Here is a 24,746-nt window from a genome sequence, read left to right as displayed (position 1 = left end):
TACATGCATGTGTGTGTGTTTATATATACAAAATAATTATACATGGTACACACACATACAGTATATTATGTAAACAAAAACTTTGATTTTGGATGCGATTAATCGTTGCCCAGAACTAAATTTGAAATAAAAACTGGTTTAACTAATTGGTTTAATGAACTCAAAGGACGGGCACAGCACACCAATGGTTTTACTTCAGTCATAAATATATGCCAAGTTTATTGTCATGAATATAGAGGAAACACAAAACCAAACTGATATCAGATAACATCTGATAATACTCAACCTACGGCTGAATGTACTACTTCTGCCAGACATACTCTTAAATAGACTGAAGACTGTTCTACAGAGTAATATTAATCATTTAATGGAAAATGCTACAAAACATTCAAACCTTTGCATACAAATGGAGTAGAAAAGAGTCAGCCAAACAAATACTGTTATGTACATTACTGGCCATTCGAAATCTCCAAATTTCTCTTGGTGAAACCAACTCTAAGGATAACCAATTTTCCCTCAATATGTATTGTAAAGGGCAAAATGCACAAAATATTAATTTAGTTTAACCTCCAACATTGGGAGAAAAGGAAGCAAAGGGAAGCCGGCACAATCCCAACTTATTCGAATCAATGAACAGACCACACTGCAAAAAATGCTTTTCTTACTTAGTATTTTTGCCTCGTTTCCAGTCCAAATATCATAAAATTCTTAAATCAAGATGCATTTACTAGATGAGTAAAATGCCATAAGAAATTGGGTCTTGTTTTCTGGGGAAATAATTCAAAATTAAGAGAGTTGTTGCTCCCCCATTGGCAGATAATTTTGGTTGTTTTGAGCAAAAACTCACTTAATTTTGAATTATTTCCCCAGAAAACAAGACCCAATTTCTTATGGCATTTTACTCATCTAGTAAATGCATCTTGATTTAAGAATTTTTAGATATTTGGACTGGAAACAAGACAAAAATACTAAGTAAGAAAAGCATTTTTTGCAGCATCCATTACAGATGACCTCCAGAGAGATTTCAGTGATTCGATCTCTCCAAGGTATCTGGTTTTCTCATTGGATCATTTGTGTTTAAAGTAGGTACAGTAACACTACTCGAGGAGGAACTAACCATCGGCTTTGCCAACACTTGAATGCTTGAAGCTTGAACTATATTTAAAATGGCACCATCTGGACTCAACAGCAGTTTACTAGGGCTGGGAACCATGTTTTGACCTTGTAGTGGATGGGGTGAAAGAGCAGGTTTTCCGATTGTCCCAGGTCTGATAGGTGTCATTATCACCGAGTTCATATACGGAGGAACACTTGCAATAGGAGTGGCTGGACTGGCGTTGGTCGCACCACCGATTGGTGGAACCATTGCAACTGGAAGTTTCTGCATCCGTGATATCGTGCTGTTAATGGGTGGAACGGTTACCATTGGTGAATGATGTGCAATTGAAGTTTTTATTGGGGGTACCACTTGGTTTTGGGATGGTCTTCCTTGCAAGAGCATCGGAGAAGGTGTGCTTAGTAAACCTCCTTGAAGAGGAGAGGTTTCTTTTATACCTTGTGATGGTGTAACTGAGGTTTGAAAGATTGGAAGTCTCACAATGTCTGATGATACACCAGAGCGTAGAGCTTGTGAGAGACCAGACACACTCATTGGTGTTCTTGTGCTCAGTTGTTGATTGACTCGATCTGAAAGTCCAACTTTTGGTAAGGGTAGCCTGACTGGTGTTACCAATCTCATACCTTGCACAACTGAGGGAACGGTAATAGGGGTTGAAGTGTTTGGACCTTGAGGAACAGGGGAAGCAGAACTTAAGCTTTGCAATCCTCCAGGACAAGAGTTGATGAGCAGAACATGGCTCCCAGGTGCAAGGCCTTGAGAAGGTACAACAAATCTGGTGTTATTGATCAGGAGTTGAGTTCCAGGGGCAAGTGGGGCAGTGGTATTAATCACTATTTTCTCCTGGACACTCTTGGCGGTAGAGGTCGGAGGTCGTAGCCCAGAGGTCATGACCACTGGACTCAATGAACTCAATGCAAGAGGACTGGATACTCCAGAAGACGTTGTTTTAACCAGTGAGCGTGAAGTGCAAAAGGATGTGATCATTGGTGTCTTGTCAGTGTTCACATCAACTGGTAACGTAGTGCGTTTGTTAATAAGGCTTCCTGAATAAGAGGAAGATATAGTCGGTTTACAGTGAAGAGCATTTAATGTTGAAATTGATGAAGGTACATCCGGTTTTACAACTGATAAAAGTGCGGAAGAAGCCATGTGGCCGGTGCCTAGCGTTGAAAACGTGAGCGTTTTCCCATCAACAGTCCCAGGTACTTTCAGAGAACTTTCTGACGGATTTCTGCTTGCAACCAAACATGTCTTTTGACCAATCTGAAGTCCACTTGAAGTAGACGTCGCAGGAACTCTGGAGACGATCACAGGTGTAGTTTTCCCAGAGGCTTCGGTTGCTGACGGCATATTCTTGAGTATTCTTGACATTAACCCTGGGACGCCGATGCTCTGGATGCTTGTACCAGAAGAAGCGCAGGATAAAGTTGTCCCCAACTCGGGAATGACCTTCAACGCTGGTGTACTAGTAGAGGATATGTTGACGTCTGAAGATGACGCCTCTTTTGGAACGGTAAGTGCTGAGTTACTTATAAACATGACTCTTGACCCTGGCAAAGTACAGGTAGCTGTAGTAGCGCTGACCTTTGATGCTGGCGAAGGGATATTCGGTGAAGGCGAGACGAGGAAGACCTTTTGGAAAGCAGTTCTGCTTCCTGGTAGAGGCCTCTTTTGTAGGGGTTTCGTTCCACATTCGGAGACTGTATTCTCCTGGAAGCCTTGGATGTCTTTAGCAGTTATACAGACACTATGACTGTCGTGGCTCGTGGTCAGGAGTGTGGATTTACCAGGGATTGATGTTTTGGCCAAATCATTGCTATTCTGATTCAGGGTTGATTGAGGGACAGTTCCGGGCACGAAAGTCGATGAGCTGACTCTCTTTGAGAGTGACTGAGGAGTGACTCCAAGTAAAGAATTAGCAGAAGCGGTGGCCGAAACCGCTTGTGTAGTGGACGTGGAAGACTTCGACACGAGAAAGGCTTGGAGTTGTGGAGATATGGTAAAAACAGGACTTGGAGGCAATGCCCCCGTTCCACTCTCAGACGTCTGAACCTTTACCACCCCAGTGTTCCCTCCTCTGGTAGTGACAAGGATAGACTGCGAGTCTCTAATGCACACTGTCCGGAGCTCCTGTTTAGCGTCAGGTTTGGTCGGACTAGCTGATTTATTCACGACCACCTTTGGCTCAGGAGTCTTTTTAGGCATGGCAGAACCTCCAGAAACGCTCTTTAAAGTCCTTAAATTGGGAGTAACTACAGCAGATGGTGTTCTGGCAGTGCTGGTGTCTTTTAATGGTGCCACTTGCTGAACAGGAACCCTGTTTTCCGGTATGGTGAAGCCCGAAGCGTTGGACAAGTACGTTGCGGTCTTAGGGAGCGATGCGGAGGCCTTATTCTCAGTGCTTTGAATCAGTAGATTTGAAGGCAGTATAACAACTTGTTGCATTGATTTTTGATCCAATATTGTCTGCGCAGAAGTTATTCCTTTCCTGAGAAGCCCAACGCCACCCGCCGTCTTGTACACAACCTGTTCAGTGCTTTCAGGTGTAGATGTTGTTTCAGGTTCAGTTGGCGAACAGGTAGTTGGTAATCGGACAGGCGGTTGAGCTACAGAAGTCTTGTTATTATCCCGCAGAATCTGAGCCATCACTGCAGCCTTAGGATGACTGATTAAGGTCACTTTGTTTCCAACACTCTTGGCCAGTAGTGCCTGGATGGGTTTGCAAGAACCCTGAAAGCTGCTCAAAGGCTGAGGCAACGCTAACACTCGAGGGATCCCTGTTGCTTGTTCCCTGGATGCAACTTCCACATTAACTTCAGATGTTAAAGAGCTCTCTGGGTCTATTTTGCCTCTTTTGCACAGGCTCAGTTCATCACTGATCGCACCGCTTTGGCGACGTCTTGAACTGCGTGTGAAGGGTCCAGAATCTGACGACTGCATGACAATTTCAGGTCTGTCAACTTGGCATCTTGATTCGTGATTTCCTAGATGATTTACACTCTCTGCAAAAAGAAAGCATGGATCAGTCCAAACAAATATCCAGAGATAGTACAGATACAGTAAAATGAAATTCCAGGACTTTTCAAGCACTACTTTTTTGGTTTTCAAGGACTACAATCAGAGATTGTACTTATCAGACAATATCTTTAGTATTTTTTTAAGGATTTTTAAAACTCAAATTACAGATATAAGGTATTCAAAATACAACTTACAACATATTTAATAATATATATTAAATACAAAGTTTATAATGGCTATTATTGTTCAATAAATAATATTTTATATTATAATGTTGGCATACTTCGTACCAAGAAAAGGTCTGATGGGGGTTTATCAGACGGGCTGCAGTGTTAATTTTGCCTGAAAAGATGGTATTTGTGTTTATTCGATTTCATATATATTGTATTTAAATAATTCAAGCACTTTTAAAGTACCTCTTCGTAAATATGGCTGTTTTCAAGGGTTTTCCCGGACCTACATTTCAAAAAGTCAAATTCAAGCACTTTAAAGGGGTCCTATAATGGCCTTTTCACTAGGGATGGGCATTTTTCTAAAATATTGTATTTGAATATTTGGGCTCATAAAAATCTAATATTTGAATATATAAGTTTTTTGTCACCATTTCTGAACAAGCTTACGATTAGGCAATATAAACAACAAGCTTACTATATATCTTAAGGTTTTCTTTTAGTTGAAAACATTAAACAATATGTGTAAACGAAAAATATAAACAAAAGCATTTAAGCTCAAGCAGCGCGAACGAAAAAAAACGCTAATAAAGCAGACTGCGCAGTTATCGTACAGAACGTACATAATGCACTCGAGTCAGCATATGGTTATCGTGTTTATATTGTTTCACGTTCATGTTGAGAAAAACAACAATATCCAGTGAATATCGAGTGAGAAAACGCGCTGCGCTGACAGACGTTGCAGAGACACAAAGATAACGGTTTGCTAAGCGAAGTTTCTAAAAGCACTTTGCGTTTTGGGTTCTTAAACCTGTCTCCCTCAACGAAACTTAAAGGAAGTATTGTCTCAAAATCATTTTTCTTATCAGAAGAGATCATATTTGATCACTAACGCTACAGCTGAGTTTACCTGCAGTTGTTAATGCAGTGATGGACAGCTGTCTTTCCTCACTCGACTGTGTTTGGATTTCAAATGATTTCTCATTGTGGTGGTGATATTATGATAACTCAGTTTCATTCATTTGATTAAAAGTACTTCCATTTTGTAATATCATTTTCATCTAAGTAATTCCAAACTTCGCAAGGCAGATGACGACATTATGTGATCAAATACAATCAACGCGCTCCACAGCGCCACCCAGTGCATTTAATTATAACTACCGAGTTAGTGCCTGGGATTTATCATGGATTCACAGCAAAGCAACGTAGTCAAATTCGAATAGTATTTTATTTTTCGAATAATAATTACAGATCGAATATTCGAAAATTTGTGCACATCCCTACTTTTCACAGGGTGTGTGTGTGAAGTTTTAGCTCAAAATACCCCACAGTAATTTTTTATAGCATGTTAAAATTGTCACTGTTTGAAGGTGAGCAAAAACGTGCTGTTTTTGTGTCTGTCTCTTTAAATGCAAATGAGCTGCTGCTCCCGGCACAGGGGGCGGAGCTTCAAGAGCTTGTGTGTGTGTGTGTGTGTGAACTGAACATTTCAAAAACATTTAGCCTTTTATGTTCAAACCGGAGTTAGACAAAGACGGAGAGACTCAAGAAGAAGTGACATGTAGAAGCAACAGGACATTTCTGAACGGTTAGTTGATGAATTTAATTTATTTAGCTGATGTGGAGTGAACATATTCGCATCTCGCATATTCTGTCATGATAATCTATAAATCGTGTTCCTGGGGGGCGGGTTTATGTAAATTTGTTTAAAAAGCGATTTCTGTCAAATAAAATCTCTCCCTTTGCTTTGAACTCTGAGCGCTGTAACTTTATGCTCAAACAGCATCACACACTAACTGGAGTTAGAGAAGTCTATGAGTGGTTAAATCGGCCTCTAATGGCTCACCTGTTCCCTCAGAACCGTCCTTTACAGCTCCGGCGTCCCCCTCTGGCGTTTCTCTCGGCGTCTCTGTGGAAAACGAGCCGTCTCTACACACGCCCGTCTCCACCCGCTCCATCCGCTCCCTGATGAAGTTCTCATACTCGGGGTGTTTCTTGAAGTCGTCACACTCCTTTTTCAAGCGCGCTCTGTTGAGGACAAGGACAGGGATGAATTCACAGAGCTCTGTTCCCAGGAAAACATCGCCTCGAGGAAGAGAGAGAACACATGCAGTGAAGTGTGTCAGCCACTGCGCATTACAATGGAAAACTCTTGCTTGGATGCGAGTCAAGATCAACTCGCAGATCACTTGAGGAAAACAATCAAAAAATCTAAAACCAGAGTGAAATGCATAAGTCTGAGATTCTCACACTGTAATAGCGGCTCAGTATGATTGCACAGATTCAGAATTTCCCATCTATATTCCGCATGAACGTGTGAGTCCATGTTCGCGGTTTAAGAGCATATTTCGCCCTCAAACGTTCACTGTTCACACTATGACTGATGTTTCCTGCAGACTGAGACTGAGATAAGAGGCGATGTTGACCTGTTCCTCTGGAAGGCCTTGACGAGTTTGGGTTCCCATGGCAACAGCTCGTTTAGCAGCCGGATTAGTGTGATGTGTAACTCCTTCACAGCGGCTCTTCTGTTCGGCCGTCGGTCCTGGAATAAAGACACACACACACACACACACACACACACACACACACGTTTACAAGTCTCTACAGTTGCTCTGTTGCTATATTACACTCTGGGTTTGACAAATTAATATAATTTCACATTAAAAGTGTGTGTGTGAAAAAGTGTGAGAGAGTCTGTGAATGTGTGTGTGAGGGAGAGAGTGAGTGAGAGTGTGTGTAAATGATTGAAAGAGTGTGTGTGTGAGACAGAGAGTGTATGTGTGTGTGAGTGAGTGAGTTTGTGAGTATATGTGAATGTGTGAGAGTATGTGTGTGTGTGAGCGTGTGTGATTGAGTGTGTGTGTGTGTGTGTGTGAGTGTGCGTGTGTGTGTGAGAGAGTGATTGAGTATGTGTGTGTGTGTGATTGAGAGTGTGTGTGTGTGTGTAAGAGTGATTGAGTATGTGTGTGTGTGTGTGTGTGTGTGATTGAGTGTGAGTGTGTGAGTGAGTTTGTGTGTGTGTGTGTGTGTGTGCGTGTGTGTGAGTGATTGAGTATGTGTGTGTGTGTGAGAGTGATTGAGTGTGTGTGTGTGTGTGTGTGTGTGAGTGTGATTGAGTGTGTGTGTGTGTGCGTGTGTGTGTGTGAGAGAGTGATTGAGTATGTGTGTGTGTGTGTGTGAGTGTGTGTGTGTGTGAGAGTGATTGAGTATGTGTGTGTGTGTGTGTGAGTGTGATTGAGTGTGAGTGTGTGTGTGTGAGAGTGATTGAGTATGTGTGTGTGTGTGTGATTGAGTGTGAGTGTGTGAGAGTGTGTGTGTGTGAGTGATTGAGGATGTGTGTGTGTGTGTGTGTGTGTGTGTGTGTGTGAGAGTGTGATTGAGTGTGAGTGTGTGAGAGTGTGTGTGTGTGTGTGAGAGTGATTGAGTATGTGTGTGTGTGTGAGTGTGATTGAGTGTGTGTGTGTGTGTTTGAGTGTGTGTGTGAGAGAGTGATTGAGTATGTGTGTGTGTGTGTGTGTGTGAGTGTGATTGAGTGTGAGTGTGTGTGTGTGTGTGTGTGTGTGTGTGTGTTCCCTCTCTTACTAACAGATCTCTTTTTGCCGCCGTTCAGTTGCTGTAGTTGATCCTGAGTTTTGCTGATCAAGACTCTGAGATCGTCCAGACTGGAGCAGATCAACTGCAGGAATAATACGATGAGGGAGAAACGACAGAGCAATGGGATAGAAAACACTTTATTATTGAGGAAACATATTATTATTAAAGTCCTTATTATTAATAATAATAACATATTATAATTAAGTATTAGTGCTTAAAGTCCTATAATTATTATTATTGAATATAAATGTTCCTGAAAGAGTCTCTTCTGCTCTCCAAAGCTGCATTTATTTGATCAGAAATACAGTAAAAATAGTGAAATATTACTCCAGTGTAAATCATCTGTTTTCTATGTGAATATACAGTAAAGTGTAATTTATTCTTGTGATCAAAGCTGAATGTTCAGCATCATTACTCCAGTCTTCAGTGTCACATGATCCTTCAGAAATCACTCTAATATGAGGATTTGATGATCAAGAAACTTTATGATTATTATCAGTTCATATTTTTGTGGAAACTGTGAAACATTGTATCTTTCAGGATTCTTTGATGAATAGAAGGTTCAAATGATCAGCATTTATTTGAAATAGAATCTTTTGTAACATTATGAATGTATTTACTGTAACATTTGATCAATTTAATGCATCCTTGATGAAAAAGTATAAATTTCTTTAAAAAAAATCTTTTTTTAAGCATGTTTAAATGCATTGTAATAAATTCTAAAGTGAATATCTGCTGCCCTCTATTGAACCGAGATCAGAATCAACATCAAACATGTTTTAAGATGCACTATTCCTCAAAAATAGCATTTTCAAAACATTTTAAAGACATATAAAATACATAAAGGCAAGTTTTGTATTTACTTATATTCATTTAGCAGACATTTTTTATCCAAAGTGACTCACAAATGAGGAATATATTCTTTTAACAGTTTGAAATAAAGATTTTCATATTCATATATAGTGAGTGTTTTCCCGTAAAGGATGACATTATGTGCAGTGTGTGTGTGTGTGTGTGTGTGGGGGGGGGTCAGCTGACCTGAAACGAGGGTCCGGTTTGAAGAAGAGCAGATCCCGCTGGTCTCCTCAACAACAGTTTCCCATCAACCCTGTTTCCTGATGATGGAGAAACACCACGTTTTTATTCATTTATTTAGTTATCCTTTATTTAACCAGGTAAATCCCACTGAGACATCACTCTCTCTTCTTCCAGAGACACCAGGTCTAGACGGCAGCTCGTGTGTTTCACACAGAGACAACCATAATAAACAATACTCATACAAAACAAAAAGTAAACTCAAGAAAAGCACTAACAAGGCTCCTTTAAAACATTTTGCGTAAGACATGTAAGAGAATCAGAGGGGGCAATCTCTGCAGTTTACGGACTTCGCAGAACCAGCCTCACGGAGCAGGGAAAGGAAAAGCACGTTTGCCAAATTCTGAGGATAACTTCGAAACTTTTAAGTCCGATTGAAGAATCTGAATGTGGTGTTTACATGAACGCTAAACATGATCGTGTTGATGTGTGTGTTTAAATGTCACCAGCTTCAGAATGCACTCACTGCACGAATACACCGAGTTTCCCGCTGTCTGCGCATAATAACTATTCTCATACATGTAGTTCTTTATTTGTTTTAAACAGCAGAATTAATATTTATCAATTTCTGGTCAATTTCTGGTCACAGTTTGGAGACAGTGAGTGTATGAGCCGTTGTGCCGCTGCTTATATTGATCTCGCAGTAAAGATGGCCAAACCCAGTCGTGTGTGTGTGTGAGCGTCTGAAGCAGCGCTGGAGGGCCGTTGTCCTGCTCCACTCCACACACGCAGAAGAGGAGGATTATAGGAGGACGACACACTCGTTTATACCACACTTTATTCATCAGGAGAACAGCTCGTTCAGCGCGTCATACAACATCTACATCATTACGCTATTTCTACGTCATTACGCTATTTCTACGTCATTATGCCATTTCTACGTCATTACGCCATTTCTACGTCATTATGCCATTTCTACGTCTTTACGCCATTTCTACGTCATTACGCCATTTCTACGTCATTAGGCCATTTCTACGTCTTTACGCCATTTCTACGTCATTAGGCCATTTCTACGTCTTTACGCCATTTCTACGTCATTACGCCATTTCTACGCCATTTCTACGTCATTACGCCATTTCTACGTCATTACGCCATTTCTACATCATTAGGCTATTTCTACGTCATCACGCTATTTCTACGTCATGACGCTATTTCTTGTCATTACTCTATTTCTATGTCATCATGCTATTTCTACGTCATTTCTACGTCATTACTCTATTTCTACGTCATTACGCCATTTCTACATCATTACGCCATTTCTACGTCATTATGCCATTTCTACGTCATTACGCCATTTCTACGTCATTACGCCATTTCTACATCATCAGGCTATTTCTACATCATCAGGCTATTTCTACGTCATCACGCTATTTCTACGTCATCACGCTATTTCTACGTCATGACGCTATTTCTACGTCATCACGCTATTTCTTGTCATTACTCTATTTCTATGTCATCATGCTATTTCTACGTCATTTCTACGTCATTACTCTATTTCTACGTCATTACGCCATTTCTACATCATTACGCCATTTCTACGTCATTATGCCATTTCTACGTCATTACGCCATTTCTACGTCATTACGCTATTTCTTGTCATTACTCTATTTCTATGTCATCATGCTATTTCTACGTCATTTCTACGTCATTACTCTATTTCTACGTCATTACGCCATTTCTACATCATTACGCCATTTCTACGTCATTATGCCATTTCTACGTCATTACGCCATTTCTACGTCATTACGCTATTTCTACATCATCAGGCTATTTCTACGTCATCACGCTATTTCTACGTCATCACGCTATTTCTACGTCATCACGCTATTTCTTGTCATTACTCTATTTCTATGTCATCATGCTATTTCTACGTCATTTCTACGTCATTACGCCATTTCTACATCATTACGCCATTTCTACGTCATTATTAGCGTCTGAAGCAGCGCTGGAGGGCCGTTGTCCTGCTCCACTCCACACACGCAGAAGAGGAGGATTATAGGAGGACGACACACTCGTTTATACCACACTTTATTCATCAGGAGAACAGCTCGTTCAGCGCGTCATACAACATCTACATCATTACGCTATTTCTACGTCATTACGCTATTTCTACGTCATTACGCCATTTCTACGCCATTATGCCATTTCTACGTCTTTACGCCATTTCTACGTCATTACGCCATTTCTACGTCATTAGGCCATTTCTACGTCTTTACGCCATTTCTACGTCATTACGCCATTTCTACATCATTAGGCTATTTCTACGTCATCACGCTATTTCTACGTCATGACGCTATTTCTTGTCATTACTCTATTTCTATGTCATCATGCTATTTCTACGTCATTTCTACGTCATTACTCTATTTCTACGTCATTACGCCATTTCTACATCATTACGCCATTTCTACGTCATTATGCCATTTCTACGTCATTACGCCATTTCTACGTCATTACGCTATTTCTACATCATCAGGCTATTTCTACATCATCAGGCTATTTCTACGTCATCACGCTATTTCTACGTCATCACGCTATTTCTACGTCATGACGCTATTTCTACGTCATCACGCTATTTCTTGTCATTACTCTATTTCTATGTCATGCTATTTCTACGTCATTTCTACGTCATTACTCTATTTCTACGTCATTACGCCATTTCTACATTACGCCATTTCTACGTCATTATGCCATTTCTACGTCATTACGCCATTTCTACGTCATTACGCTATTTCTACATCATCAGGCTATTTCTACGTCATTACTCTATTTCTACGTCATTACGCCATTTCTACATCATTACGCCATTTCTACGTCATTATGCCATTTCTACGTCATTACGCCATTTCTACGTCATCACGCTATTTCTACATCATCAGGCTATTTCTACGTCATCACGCTATTTCTACGTCATCACGCTATTTCTACGTCATGACGCTATTTCTACGTCATCACGCTATTTCTTGTCATTACTCTATTTCTATGTCATCATGCTATTTCTACGTCATTTCTACGTCATTACTCTATTTCTACGTCATTACGCCATTTCTACGTCATTACGCCATTTCTACGTCATTACGCCATTTCTACGTCATTACGCCATTTCTACGTCATTACGCTATTTCTTGTCATTACTCTATTTCTATGTCATCATGCTATTTCTACGTCATTTCTACGTCATTACGCCATTTCTACATCATTACGCCATTTCTACGTCATTATGCCATTTCTACGTCATTACGCCATTTCTACGTCATTACGCTATTTCTACATCATCAGGCTATTTCTACGTCATCAGGCTATTTCTACGTCATCACGCTATTTCTACGTCATCACGCTATTTCTACGTCATCACGCTATTTCTTGTCATTACTCTATTTCTATGTCATCATGCTATTTCTACGTCATTTCTACGTCATTACTCTATTTCTACGTCATTACGCCATTTCTACATCATTACGCCATTTCTACGTCATTACGCCATTTCTACGTCATTACGCTATTTCTACATCATCAGGCTATTTCTACGTCATTACTCTATTTCTACGTCATTACGCCATTTCTACGTCATTACGCCATTTCTACGTCATTACGCCATTTCTACGTCATCACGCTATTTCTACGTCATCAGGCTATTTCTACGTCATCACGCTATTTCTACGTCATCACGCTATTTCTACGTCATGACGCTATTTCTACGTCATCACGCTATTTCTTGTCATTACTCTATTTCTTGTCATTACTCTATTTCTATGTCATCATGCTATTTCTACGTCATTTCTACGTCATTACGCCATTTCTACATCATTACGCCATTTCTACGTCATTATGCCATTTCTACGTCATTACGCCATTTCTACGTCATTACGCTATTTCTACATCATCACGCTATTTCTACGTCATGACGCTATTTCTACGTCATGACGCTATTTCTACGTCATTACGCTATTTTAAAGTCATCACGCTATTTCTACGTCATTTCTAAATCATTACGCCATTTCTACGTCATTTCTACATCATTTCTACATCATTACTCTATTTCTACATCATTGCACATGCGCAGTCCTTTCAGTTTCGGTTTTCAATCCGATCAAGTGTCTACATGTTCTCTGGATCGGATTACAAAAGGAATAAACCCCTTTCAATCCCATCGAAATGTCATTGGGATCGAGCTCAAGCGGATCGATTGAGGCGTTGACATCGAGGCTTTTCAGTGCGATTGAGTCGTCAATCCCATTACTAATGGATTATTTGGTTGCATGTAAACGCAGCCAGTGAGAGCAACAGCAGAAAATAGGGGAAAATAAGTTTCATCAGTTTCATTGGTAACACTTTACAATAAGGTTCATTAGTTAATGTATTAACTAACATAAACTAACCATGAGCAATGCATTTGTTACAGTATTTATAATCTTTGTTAACGTTAGTTAATAAAAATCCAGCTGTTCATTGTTTGTTCATGTTAGTTCGCAGTGCATTAACTAATGCTAACAAATACAACCTTTGATTTTAATAATGTATTAGTTAATATTAATTTCAACATTTACTAAGATTAATTAATGCTGTAGAAGTATTGTTCATTCTAAGGTAGTTAACTAATGAACCTTATAGTAAAGTGTTACCGTTTCATTTAGTCAACAATGAAGTGAAAGTGAGTATTATTCACCCAGTTTCCGTCTTTTCCTCCGGTCTTTGTTCTTCACGGTTGTAGCCGCTCTCGTCAGGCTGCTTTTAGCCGTTCGCTTCTTCAAGCTCAGTTTGGGTTTCCTCATGTCTTTCTTCTTCTGTCTCTTCTTCTTCTGGCGTTGCGATTGGTCCTCACTGGTCATGTGATTCACAACTTTTTCAGGACTTCTGTGACTATTCAGAGCGGGTGAAACTCCCTTATATCGGCTCTCTCCCACTCCGAAGCTCGGCTCGCATTCGTCCTCATCCTCTTCTTTTAACCGTTCTTCCTCGGTGAACGTTCCTCGAACGCTAGAGTCCAGAGACCATGAGAAGATGCTGGAGGAACATTTCTGATCCAGATCCTCCCTGTCGGCGAGCGAATCCTCCTTCCATGCGTTCAGCTCCTTCATCACATCTACGGACAGACGCAGAACGTTCTCAAGCTTCATTTCAAATGCAAATTCTAAATTAAATGAGCTTTACTACCATGACTAAATAATTCAATAAAATTATTAATAAATATAGCTGCAAGCAGCAATTATCGGGGACAAGCACAACAGAATCAAACAGCGAAGCTAGCAGCAGACCAACTGCAAAAATGAGTAAATAAAGAAAAAACTATTTTAAGCAAAAAGGTTCACAACCTATAAATACACTGCGTTGTAATGAGTTATATTGCTTATAACATAATTTTTATTAAAATTTTTGAACACAAGGGGGCACTGCCCTGGTTCCTAACATACTGAGTTTTGTATCAATATGCCAATGCGTTATAAAATGATATGCCACATGCCACCCTGAATCTAATGAGACCCCTTTCATGATTTTTGGGCAAACCGTTCAAAAGTTATAAGCAAAAATATTCATAATTTTTCCGTATCTCCGGACCAGTAGGTGGCGCAGCGCCAAAATAAAAGTTATAATAATAATAATAATAATAATAATAAACAATTAAAAACAAAACGAACAATAGCAACAATAAAACTCACGTGTTTCCAGCTTGACCTCTGACCCCTCCGGTTCCTCATGCGATCTCTTGACGTGTAACAGCGGAAGAGGAAACTCCATCGCGACACACGGACTCTGGCGGTAGATCCTCAGGTCGGCACCGCAGAAGTGAGGGAAGTGTATGTACGCGTTCTCCTGCGCGTCGTAGCCCAGGATGGACTCGCGGCACTCGTGGATCGGCTGCGCGAGAACCGCGACCTGAACGTCCTTCTGCGTCTCGTACACGTGATCGCACAGGCCCTTGAGGAGCCACACGCGCTGTTTAAACGGGAGCATGTGGAACGGCGTCTCCTCTAGCGGACTCGCGTCTCCTAGCGTCCAGAAGAACTGATGGGAAAGTCCTAGGAGTTCGGCACGAGCCGTTTGGTCCTCGGCCCTCGCGAGCGAACGGTACCAGTCCTGAACCCGCCGTCGTAGCTCCGCCTCCCACTTCCTGTACGGCAATGGCGGGCGGCGGTGGGCGTTCGCTCTTTTATTCGGGTGAAGGAGCAGAGAGGTCATGACCTTAGCTAGGAACGAGCTACAGCGCGGCATTAGCAAGCAGCACTCCAGCTCGTAGAAGACGATCTCGGGGAGGTTGAGCGCTTTCTGAGCCAGACACAAGAAGTGGCCGATGGCGGGAAGCTCCCACATGGTCCGAACGGCCCACGGTTCCGCAAGCGCGAGCAATGAACTCTCCCAATCCTCCAGATCCTTCACCGACGCCTCCTCTGCTTCTTTACGCTCCAGCTCACGCTGCCTAGAGGTCAAAGGTCAACGGTAACGGTAAGATATTTAGGAGTTCTGTGCAAAATGCCGAAATAAAACTATGGCTTAACTTGAAGAAATTATGACTGAAATATAATACGAAATATACCATTGTATTTTGAGGAATATATACAGTCAAACCAAAAAGTATTCAGAAAGTGATTTCCTGTGGATCTATATGTTCAAATGAAAGTGATTTCGAAAGCGATTCCCTATGGATCTATATGTTCAAATGAAAGTGATTCCCTATGGATCTATATGTTCAAATGAAAGTGATTCCCTGTGGATCTATATGTTCAGATTAAAGTGATTCCCTGTGGATCTATATGTTCAAATGAAAGTGATTCCCTGTGGATCTATATGTTTAAATGAAAGTGATTCCCTGTGGATCTATATGTTTAAATGAAAGTGATTCCCTGTGGATCTATATGTTCAAATGAAAGTGATTCCCTGTGGATCTATATGTTCAAATGAAAGTGATTCCCTGTGGATCTATATGTTTAAATGAAAGTGATTCCCTGTGGATCTATATGTTCAAATGAAAGTGATTCCCTGTGGATCTATATGTTTAAATGAAAGTGATTCCCTGTGGATCTATATGTTCAAATGAAAGTGATTTCGAAAGCGATTCCCTATGGATCTATATGTTCAAATGAAAGTGATTCCCTATGGATCTATATGTTCAAATGAAAGTGATTCCCTGTGGATCTATATGTTCAGATTAAAGTGATTCCCTGTGGATCTATATGTTCAAATGAAAGTGATTCCCTGTGGATCTATATGTTCAAATGAAAGTGATTCCCTGTGGATCTATATGTTTAAATGAAAGTGATTCCCTGTGGATCTATATGTTTAAATGAAAGTGATTCCCTGTGGATCTATATGTTCAAATGAAAGTGATTCCCTATGGATCTATATGTTCAAATGAAAGCGATTCCCTGTGGATCTATATGTTCAGATTAAAGTGATTCCCTGTGGATCTATATGTTCAAATGAAAGTGATTCCCTGTGGATCTATATGTTCAAATAAAAGTGATTCCCTGTGGATCTATATGTTTAAATGAAAGTGATTCCCTGTGGATCTATATGTTCAAATAAAAGTGATTCCCTGTGGATCTATATGTTCAGATTAAAGTGTTTTCCTCAGGATGTGTGTGTTCACCTCTTCTGGTCTTTGGCTCTCTGCAGCTCCTCCAGTCTCAGCGCCTGCACCATGATGGACTCGCTGCCGCCTACTGTAATGGCCGCCAGGTTTCGTGGCACCAAACGCCGCCTGGACGACGTGCCGACCGGCGCTTTCTCATCCTCGGTGCCGAAACGACCTCTGGAGGTCACGGATAGCGTGGTTTTCTCACGCAACGTCCTGGTGTGGGAAAGAAAACGTGAGTGAATCTCAAAGCTTCAATTCAATTCACATTTATTTGTATAGAACTTTTAACAATACACATCATTTCAAAGCAGCTTTACAGAAAGTGCATGAGTCCATATTACAGTTTACAGTGATCTGTTATCAGAGGTGACTGTCTAATTTATGCATTTCAGAAATGTACATATACAATCACAGTTAGCTAAATTTTTTATTAATTTAAACAATGTAATTTAAATATGTATTAATTTAAACAATTCATTTCTAATGTACATTAGATATTCTAAAGTAACTGCGTCAGAAATTGTTACATTCTTATGTAGAAATTCTAAAGTAAATGCTTCAGAAATTGTTATTCTTATGTAGAAATTCTAATGTAAATGCGTTAGAAATTGTTACATTCTTATGTAGAAATTCTAAAGTAAATGCGTCAGAAATTGTTTTTCTTATGTAGAAATTCTAAAGTAAATACGTTAGAAATAGTTTCTTATGTAGAAATTCTAAAGTAAATGCTTCAGCAATTGTTACATTCTTATGTAGAGATTCTAATGTAAATCATTAGAAATTGTTACATTCTTATGTAGAAATTCTAAAGTAAATCATTAGAAATTGTTACATTCTTATGTAGAAATTCTAAAGTAAATGCGTCAGAAATTGTTACATTCTTATGTAGAGATTCTAATGTAAATCATTAGAAATTGTTATTCTTATGTAGAAATTCTAAAGTAAATGCGTTAGAAATTGTTACATTCTTATGTAGAAATTCTAATGTAAATGCGTCAGAAATTGTTACATTCTTATGTAGAAATTCTAATGTAAATCATTAGAAATTGTTATTCTTATGTAGAAATTCTAATGTAAATGCGTTAGAAATTGTTACATTCTTATGTAGAAATTCTAATGTAAATGCGTCAGAAATTGTTACATTCTTATGTAGAAATTCTAATGTAAATCATTAGAAATTGTTATTCTTATGTAGAGATTCTAATGTAAATGCTTATGTAGAAATTCTAATGTAAATGCTTCAGAAATTGTTATTCTTATGTAGATTCTAATGTAAATGCTTCAGAAATTGTTATTCTTATGTAGAAATTCTAATGTAAATGCTTCAGAAATTGTTATTCTTATGTAGAAATTCTAATGTAAATGCGTCAGAAATTGTTACATTCTTATGTAGAAATTCTAATGTAAATCATTAGAAATTGTTATTCTTATGTAGAAATTATAATGTAAATGCGTTAGAAATTGTTACATTCTTATGTAGAAATTCTAATGTAAATGCTTCAGAAACTGTTATTCTTATGTAGAAATTCTAATGTAAATGCTTCAGAAACTGTTATTCTTATGTAGAGATTCTAATGTAAATGCTTATGTAGAAATTCTAATGTAAATGCTTCAGAAATTGTTATTCTTATGTAGAGATTCTAATGTAAATGCTTCAGAAATTGTTATTCTTATGTAGAAATTCTAATGTAAATGCTTCAGAAATTGTTATTCTTATGTAGAAATTCTAATGTAAATGCGTCAGAAATTGTTACATTCTTTCTTATGTACATTGTTGCAACCAGATTGGTAACTAATCCATTCTGTTAAACTACATTCTAAGAATGCGGAAGGCAACTTAAACATAACTCGTTATTGTGTCACATGAATGAATCTCAACAGCGCAGTGTTATTATTACCTGGACAACAGGGTCAACTTTTGCTCTAGAATAATCTCCAGTTTCTGGGCCTGTTTAGAGATCCAGTGATCGACTCCGTGAAAGCGATAACAGTTCTCTAACATCAGTCTGAAATCGGCCACGAACGCAGTGATGGATTCATACTCGCGATTTATAAATTTATCATGCATCTTTCTGAGGCTCATGTCCGCATCAGGGCTCTGAGACCCGGGATGCCAGAACGGGGCCGTTATGGATTTATGCTTCTCTGAAAGAAAGCTTTGAAATATTCTGTAGGCCTGCTGGATCTCGGGCGTAAGATCGTCTCCGTCTCCCCCCGTACTGGACCTGCTGTCGTCGTCAGAGGTCACCGGGTCACTTTTATCACAGTGTGACGTGAAATTCTCAAGCCCTGATTGGTCAGACGACCCGTTGCACAGGAGCTCCTCCCCTTCCAGGCCCGCGGAGGTCAAGGTCAAACGGTGGTTCAGGTTCATGTCCTCACACGTGTGTGTGCTCTCGCTCGGGTCCGAATGAAGCTTCATTCTCCTGCCGTGATGCTCACCTGCACAGGTGCCTCCAGCATCATCTGTCAATCAATGTCAATCTGGCATCACATGAAGAAGCCATGGCTGTTCCTGACGGAGACTGTGTGAAGAAAGACATTAAACCGTTAAAACGGAACCCAGAAAAGATTAAAATGAAAAACTGGAATTTGTGGAAAAGAAATAACAGAATTTGTGTGGGGAAATAGATTTCTAAAGGCCCTGTTGATAAATATTAAATTGAAATGTTATTAATTCAGTCCATCAGACATGCTTTTAGATTATTAAAATGTAATTAAATCATTAATAAAAGAGAATCCAGAATAAATAATAAGGAAAACATAGATTTGGGGAAATAATGCAGGAAATGTGTCATATGGCCCTGACATAAAATTAATTTCAATAAATATAAATGTTAACAAAATAGAAAATTGTTGAAGTTTTATTACTTCAGGTGATTAGACATGTATTTTGATTAAAAATAAATAAACTTCTTAAAATAAGGAGGATATGGACATACTGATTAAAGAAAAACTACTATACTTCCAGTTAAATGAGTTATTGATGTAAATAACGTTACTGCATAAAGCATGTTCTAATAAATAATTATAATTCAAACTCGTGCATTTCCATGAATTTCTACAAAACAACAAATCGGCTGAAACTCATTTAAAGTCCATCAACCAGCTATAAATTGTGTTAATCTCCCAGTCTTTAATGTTTTAGGAGTTTTTACAGCATTACCGGAGCGCTGTCCTGTATTGTCGAGTGAAACATTAAACCGGCCGCACTAGGCCTCAGCGCCCGCGGCCTCGATTTCACTCCTACACCCGGGAGGGCTCGCCTGAGCCGGGCAGCCGCCGCTCTTTCTCCCGGGGACCGATGAAGCTCATAGTTCCAGTGAGGAGCGATATGTCAGAAAAACGCCGTTAAAAGCCGAATCGCGGTTGTTTTTCCGCTTTCACGAGGGAAACCCTGTCAGATTTACGCGAAAAGCGTGTGATAGAGAATGAGATGAGAGAGACTCGGCGACACTGAATCACAGACCGCTGTTTACATGTGTGTGCGCGCGCGCGTGCGTGTGTGTGTGTGTGCTGAAAAATAATCAAAACTTCATACATGTTAGTTAGAGGACCAGAGTTACAGCAAGGTTTTAATGCAAAGGAAAGGAAAATAATTAAATATAATTCTTTTCATGTGCTCAAGGCTGGAAACATGAACCTGTGTGAATATTCCAGAATTAAAACACTTCATTCTGTCTCGCTCTTCCCTCAAGACATAAGTTACTACTATTTGAGAAAATCAACTGTCCTCAGTAAAGCTTTCAGAGGAAAGGTTCAGAATCCAGAAGACAGAAAATCAAACTGGAGCTTAAACAGGGAACAAACTTTGAACTCTTTAGGTGAATCTCAAATTCCAGCTCCGCGATCTCGGAAGTTCGTATTTTCGAGTCGTGTTTCCGACATCAGTCACTTTCGTCGAAGCAAGATGGCGGTGCACTATCACTCAAAATTGATTAACCACTCAAAATTACAACACTCTACTCATAGAAAATGAAGTACAAAGAATGTGCAGCAGTTGTGTTTCGCTTTTTAACGTTTTACATTGATTTATGTAGCCACAATACACTTTATTGTTACATATTATTATATTGTTATATTACAATGATGTTATAGTTTGTGCAGGGAGTCTAAAGCTTATTTAGTTGTAAATAAAAAAAAGCCTGACAATGTCACTGCAAAATACCAATAAATATGTGATATTCCGCCACGTTTCTCACTGACACACACCCAAAAGACTCCTAACGATCGGGCTAAAAGAAAAGACAGAGCTTCCCACTCGTATTTACGATTTTGTGGTGGCGTTCATATGGGAGCTTGTTTTCGCCACAGAATAAAACAATTTAAAAGATAATTACGACTTTTTTCCCTCAGAATTGCGAGATAGAAACTCTTTATTGCAAGTTATAAAGTCAGGATTGCGAGAAAAAGTCTGAATTGTGAGATTTAAACTCACAATTGCAAGAAAAAAAGTCAGAATTGCGATAAAAGTCAGAATTTTGTGATATAAACTCACAGTAGCGAGAAAAGTCAGAATTGCGAGATAGAAACTCTCAACTGCAATTTATAAAGTAAGAACTGCGAGAAAAAGTCTGAATTGTGAGATTTGAACGCAATTTTTGTGATTTTTTTTCAAAAGTCGCAATTACCTTTTTTTTCTTTCTTTTTTTTCTTCAGTGGGGAAAACAAGCTTTCATATGTTCACGTGTGTTCAGTTTGCAAATACGATCTTTTCAACATGGCTTGCACCATACAAATCAAAAGAAATAATGAAGGTTAATAATATAAAGATTATAATGATATTTTCATGATTATTAAGCCTGTCAATACAAAAGTTTCATTTTATATTGATTTTGGGGGTGAAATTCAATTTTCATAGCAAAGAAACTGTATTGAATAATGAAAATGAAAGGAAAAAGATACAAACAGGTATATAACAGACAAATCAATCAAGATGACATCATACTCCTTAAGATATTTGTTATTATTATTTATGAGTTTGAGAGATTTTTACAGTATGGGAAATCACAGCAAGACTTCACATCTAGACGTGTTCTTGTAAACAAAAGAAGCTTGGTTACTTCAAGAAAAATAAAGAAATATATCTTTAAGATTTTATGCAAAGAGATAAGGTGACGTCACCAACCAGCATGCGATGTTCTCAGTCAACACTAGATGTCTCCAGTGTTCACGAGGCGCTAGGAAACACTAGTTCAGTGTTGAGCGATAGTGCACTTCATACTGCACTGAAAATATGGCTTCTGTCACGTGACCTCAGTTATCATTTCAGAAATCAACTGTTGTATAGAATCTGCTTTTGTGTAAAAAAAAAAATTGTTAAAAAAATTGTGTTAAAATTGGTGGTTGATGTCATTTCTGGAAGGTCAAATTGGCCTGAACTACCACTACACTGCAAACAAACTTGCTTTTCTTAGTATTTGTCTTTTTTTCAGTCCAAATATAAAAAAAAAAATCTTAAATCAAGATGAATTTACTAGATGAGTAGATATTACCAAAATTAAGTGATTTGTTGCTTAAACAAAGCTAAATTATCTGACAATGTGGGGTAAGCAAAAATAATTTTGCATTTTTTAAGCAACAAATCACTTAATTTTGGTTTATTTCCCCAGAAAACAAGACGTAATATCTTGTGTCATTTTACTCATCTAGTAAATGCATCTTGATTTAAGATTTTTTAGATATTTGGACTGGAAACAGTACAGCTGTTTTGTTAAATTTTCATCATGTTTCCTGATAAGAACCTTGAAAGAATCAAAGTATTAGATGTGATCATGTGATTCTTCTCTGTGTGAAACAGAACCAAAAAGACAAATCACACACTGATTCTGGAATCAAAATATTTAATAAGTACATAACAAGTATTATACCATGTATAAAATTTGGAATCACAATTCGAAGCGATGTGTGTGCTGGGGTTTACCACACTGAGGGAGCGAACGGTGCGTCGAACGGTCATGACAGGAGGAACACAAACCAATCTTCAGTAATAAGTGCAAGAAAACATAAAACACCACAGTAAAGCAGAAGCAGAAGAGAGGATCACAGACCAGACCAAACCAAAGAGACTGTATAATCTTTAAACATTTTACATTTACATTTCCTGAAAAACAAAAGCAGAAATCTTTTGAGGAAAAGGACGTCACCACAGAAAGAGGACGAACAGGCCAAGCAACGAACAACGAGCGGCGAACAGATGAACACCAGCCGAGCGAGCGTCCGGTCGGGGCTGGGAGAAGAGCGGGTCTCATGACGCCCGTCAACAACGTCCGGCTCATACTTCACTTCAAAAACACTTGCATTGAGAAACGAAGCCCGTTTGTACGACCATCGAGATATCCTGAACAGTGACAGTATTTCCATTCAATTTAAACACATTCTACCCCCATTAATATGTCAAAAACTGATATATTATTCATTCAATTGTATTTATACATTTAAAATATTAAAAGTACATATAAAAACGATCCATATTAAAAGCATTTACACATTGTATTCGATACACTGCCTCTAATGCTTGTTTTATTAACAAAAAATCTGTTTTACAGTCAATAGAATCTAAATAAAGTCACTAATGAGAAATAAAAACATCTGGACACGTTAATAAGAGTTTGGGATGAAACGTGTTTGTGCGTCACTATGCAAATAATAGCTTCTTTGTGCATAATATGATGTTTTTGGGGGGTGAAATATGAGGCGACGTGTTTCTGACAGGACTCACGAGGGGCGTTCGCTTCTTACGCAACATTAGATTCACTGATTCTGAGGAGCTTGTCTTTCTGGCTGATTCCCAGTCCATCCAGATGTGATGATGTTCATGATGGACACATGATCGAGTCACATGACCCCGCATCCGTTGGGGTCATGTGATACAAATGTCAGGCTGGTGCTGATGGGGGACTGTGTGTGTGTGTGTGTGTGTGTGTGTGTGGATCTTTGTCCGTATGTTGTGGATCAGACTCATCGCCCTTTGCTGTATCCGGGGAAGAACTGATCCAGGAGCAGCTGGAGGGTTTTGTTGAGGCTCATGGCGTAATCTCTGCCCAGGTCGTGGCGGCAGGCGGGGCAGGTGTAGACCTCAGCGCGGAACGACCTCTGCAGACACGCCTGAGAACACACACACACACACACACCGTTACTGACAGGACTGAGAACACACACACACCGTTACTGACAGGACTGAGAACACACACACATCGTTACTGACAGGACTGAGAACACACACACACACACACACACACACCGTTACTGACAGGACTGAGAACACACACACACACACACACACACCGTTACTGACAGGACTGAGAACACACACACACACACACACACACCGTTACTGACAGGACTGAGAACACACACACCCCGTTACTGACAGGACTGAGAACACACACACACACACACACACACACACACACACACACACACACACACACACCGTTACTGACAGGCCTGAGAACACACACACACACACCGTTACTGACAGGACTGAGAACACACACACACCGTTACTGACAGGACTGAGAACACACACACACACACACACACCGTTACTGACAGGACTGAGAACACACACACACACACACACACACACACACACACACACACACCGTTACTGACAGGACTGAGAACACACACACACACACACACACACACACACACACACACACACACACACACCGTTACTGACAGGACTGAGAACACACGCACACCGTTACTGACAGGACTGAGAACACACACACACACACACACCGTTACTGACAGGACTGAGAACACACACACACACACACACACACACACCGTTACTGACAGGCCTGAGAACACACACACACACCGTTACTGACAGGACTGAGAACACACACACACACACACACACACACACACACACACACCGTTACTGACAGGACTGAGAACACACACACACCGTTTCTGACAGGACTGAGAACACACACACACCGTTTCTGACAGGACTGAGAACACACACACACCGTTTCTGACAGGACTGAGAACACACACACACACACACACCGTTACTGACAGGACTGAGAACACACACACACACACACACACACACACCGTTACTGACAGGACTGAGAACACACACACACACACACACCGTTACTGACAGGACTGAGAACACACACACACACACACACCGTTACTGACAGGACTGAGAACACAC

General features: G+C 39.7%; 2 protein-coding genes across 2 annotated transcripts in view; both read right to left on the bottom strand.

The window, feature by feature from the left end:
* Positions 1–192: 192 nt before the first annotated feature.
* Positions 193–20,080, bottom strand: brd10 (bromodomain containing 10). The gene is made up of 10 exons (XM_084137092.1): positions 19,734–20,080; positions 18,466–19,092; positions 16,580–16,780; positions 14,652–15,409; positions 13,661–14,077; positions 8,941–9,017; positions 7,895–7,984; positions 6,735–6,850; positions 6,155–6,336; positions 193–4,122 (listed from the first exon to the last, which is right to left on the bottom strand). The coding sequence occupies exons 2-10, from the start codon at positions 18,987–18,989 to the stop codon at positions 1,025–1,027; spliced, it is 5,463 nt and encodes a 1,820-aa protein (XP_083993218.1). The 5' UTR covers positions 18,990–19,092; positions 19,734–20,080; the 3' UTR covers positions 193–1,024.
* Positions 20,081–22,393: 2,313 nt separating this feature from the next.
* uhrf2 (ubiquitin like with PHD and ring finger domains 2) overlaps positions 22,394–24,746 on the bottom strand; it is a 50,099-nt gene continuing 47,746 nt past the window's right edge. The window contains exon 16 of the mRNA XM_084136781.1: positions 22,394–23,674. Coding sequence (XP_083992907.1) covers positions 23,528–23,674 — 147 coding nt within the window. The 3' untranslated portion in view covers positions 22,394–23,527. The remainder of the gene's footprint in view (positions 23,675–24,746) is intronic.

This window comes from Abramis brama (assembly GCF_963993115.1).
Source record: "Abramis brama genome assembly, chromosome: 15".
Lineage (NCBI taxonomy): Eukaryota > Metazoa > Chordata > Actinopteri > Cypriniformes > Leuciscidae > Abramis > Abramis brama.
Note: the sequence above shows the minus strand (reverse complement) of the source record. Positions and strands in the feature narration are given on the sequence as shown.

Bases quoted from the DNA above. Each gene is read 5' to 3' on its own strand.
- brd10 (XM_084137092.1), bottom strand. From the start codon at position 18,989: ATGAAGCTTCATTCGGACCCGAGCGAGAGCACACACACGTGTGAGGAC. The intron at 7,985-8,940 runs GTCAGCTGACCC...TTATTCCTGCAG, and splicing joins AAACCGGACCCTCGTTTCAG to TTGATCTGCTCCAGTCTGGA. The intron at 6,337-6,734 runs GTCAACATCGCC...TGTCCTCAACAG, and splicing joins AAGGCCTTCCAGAGGAACAG to AGCGCGCTTGAAAAAGGAGT.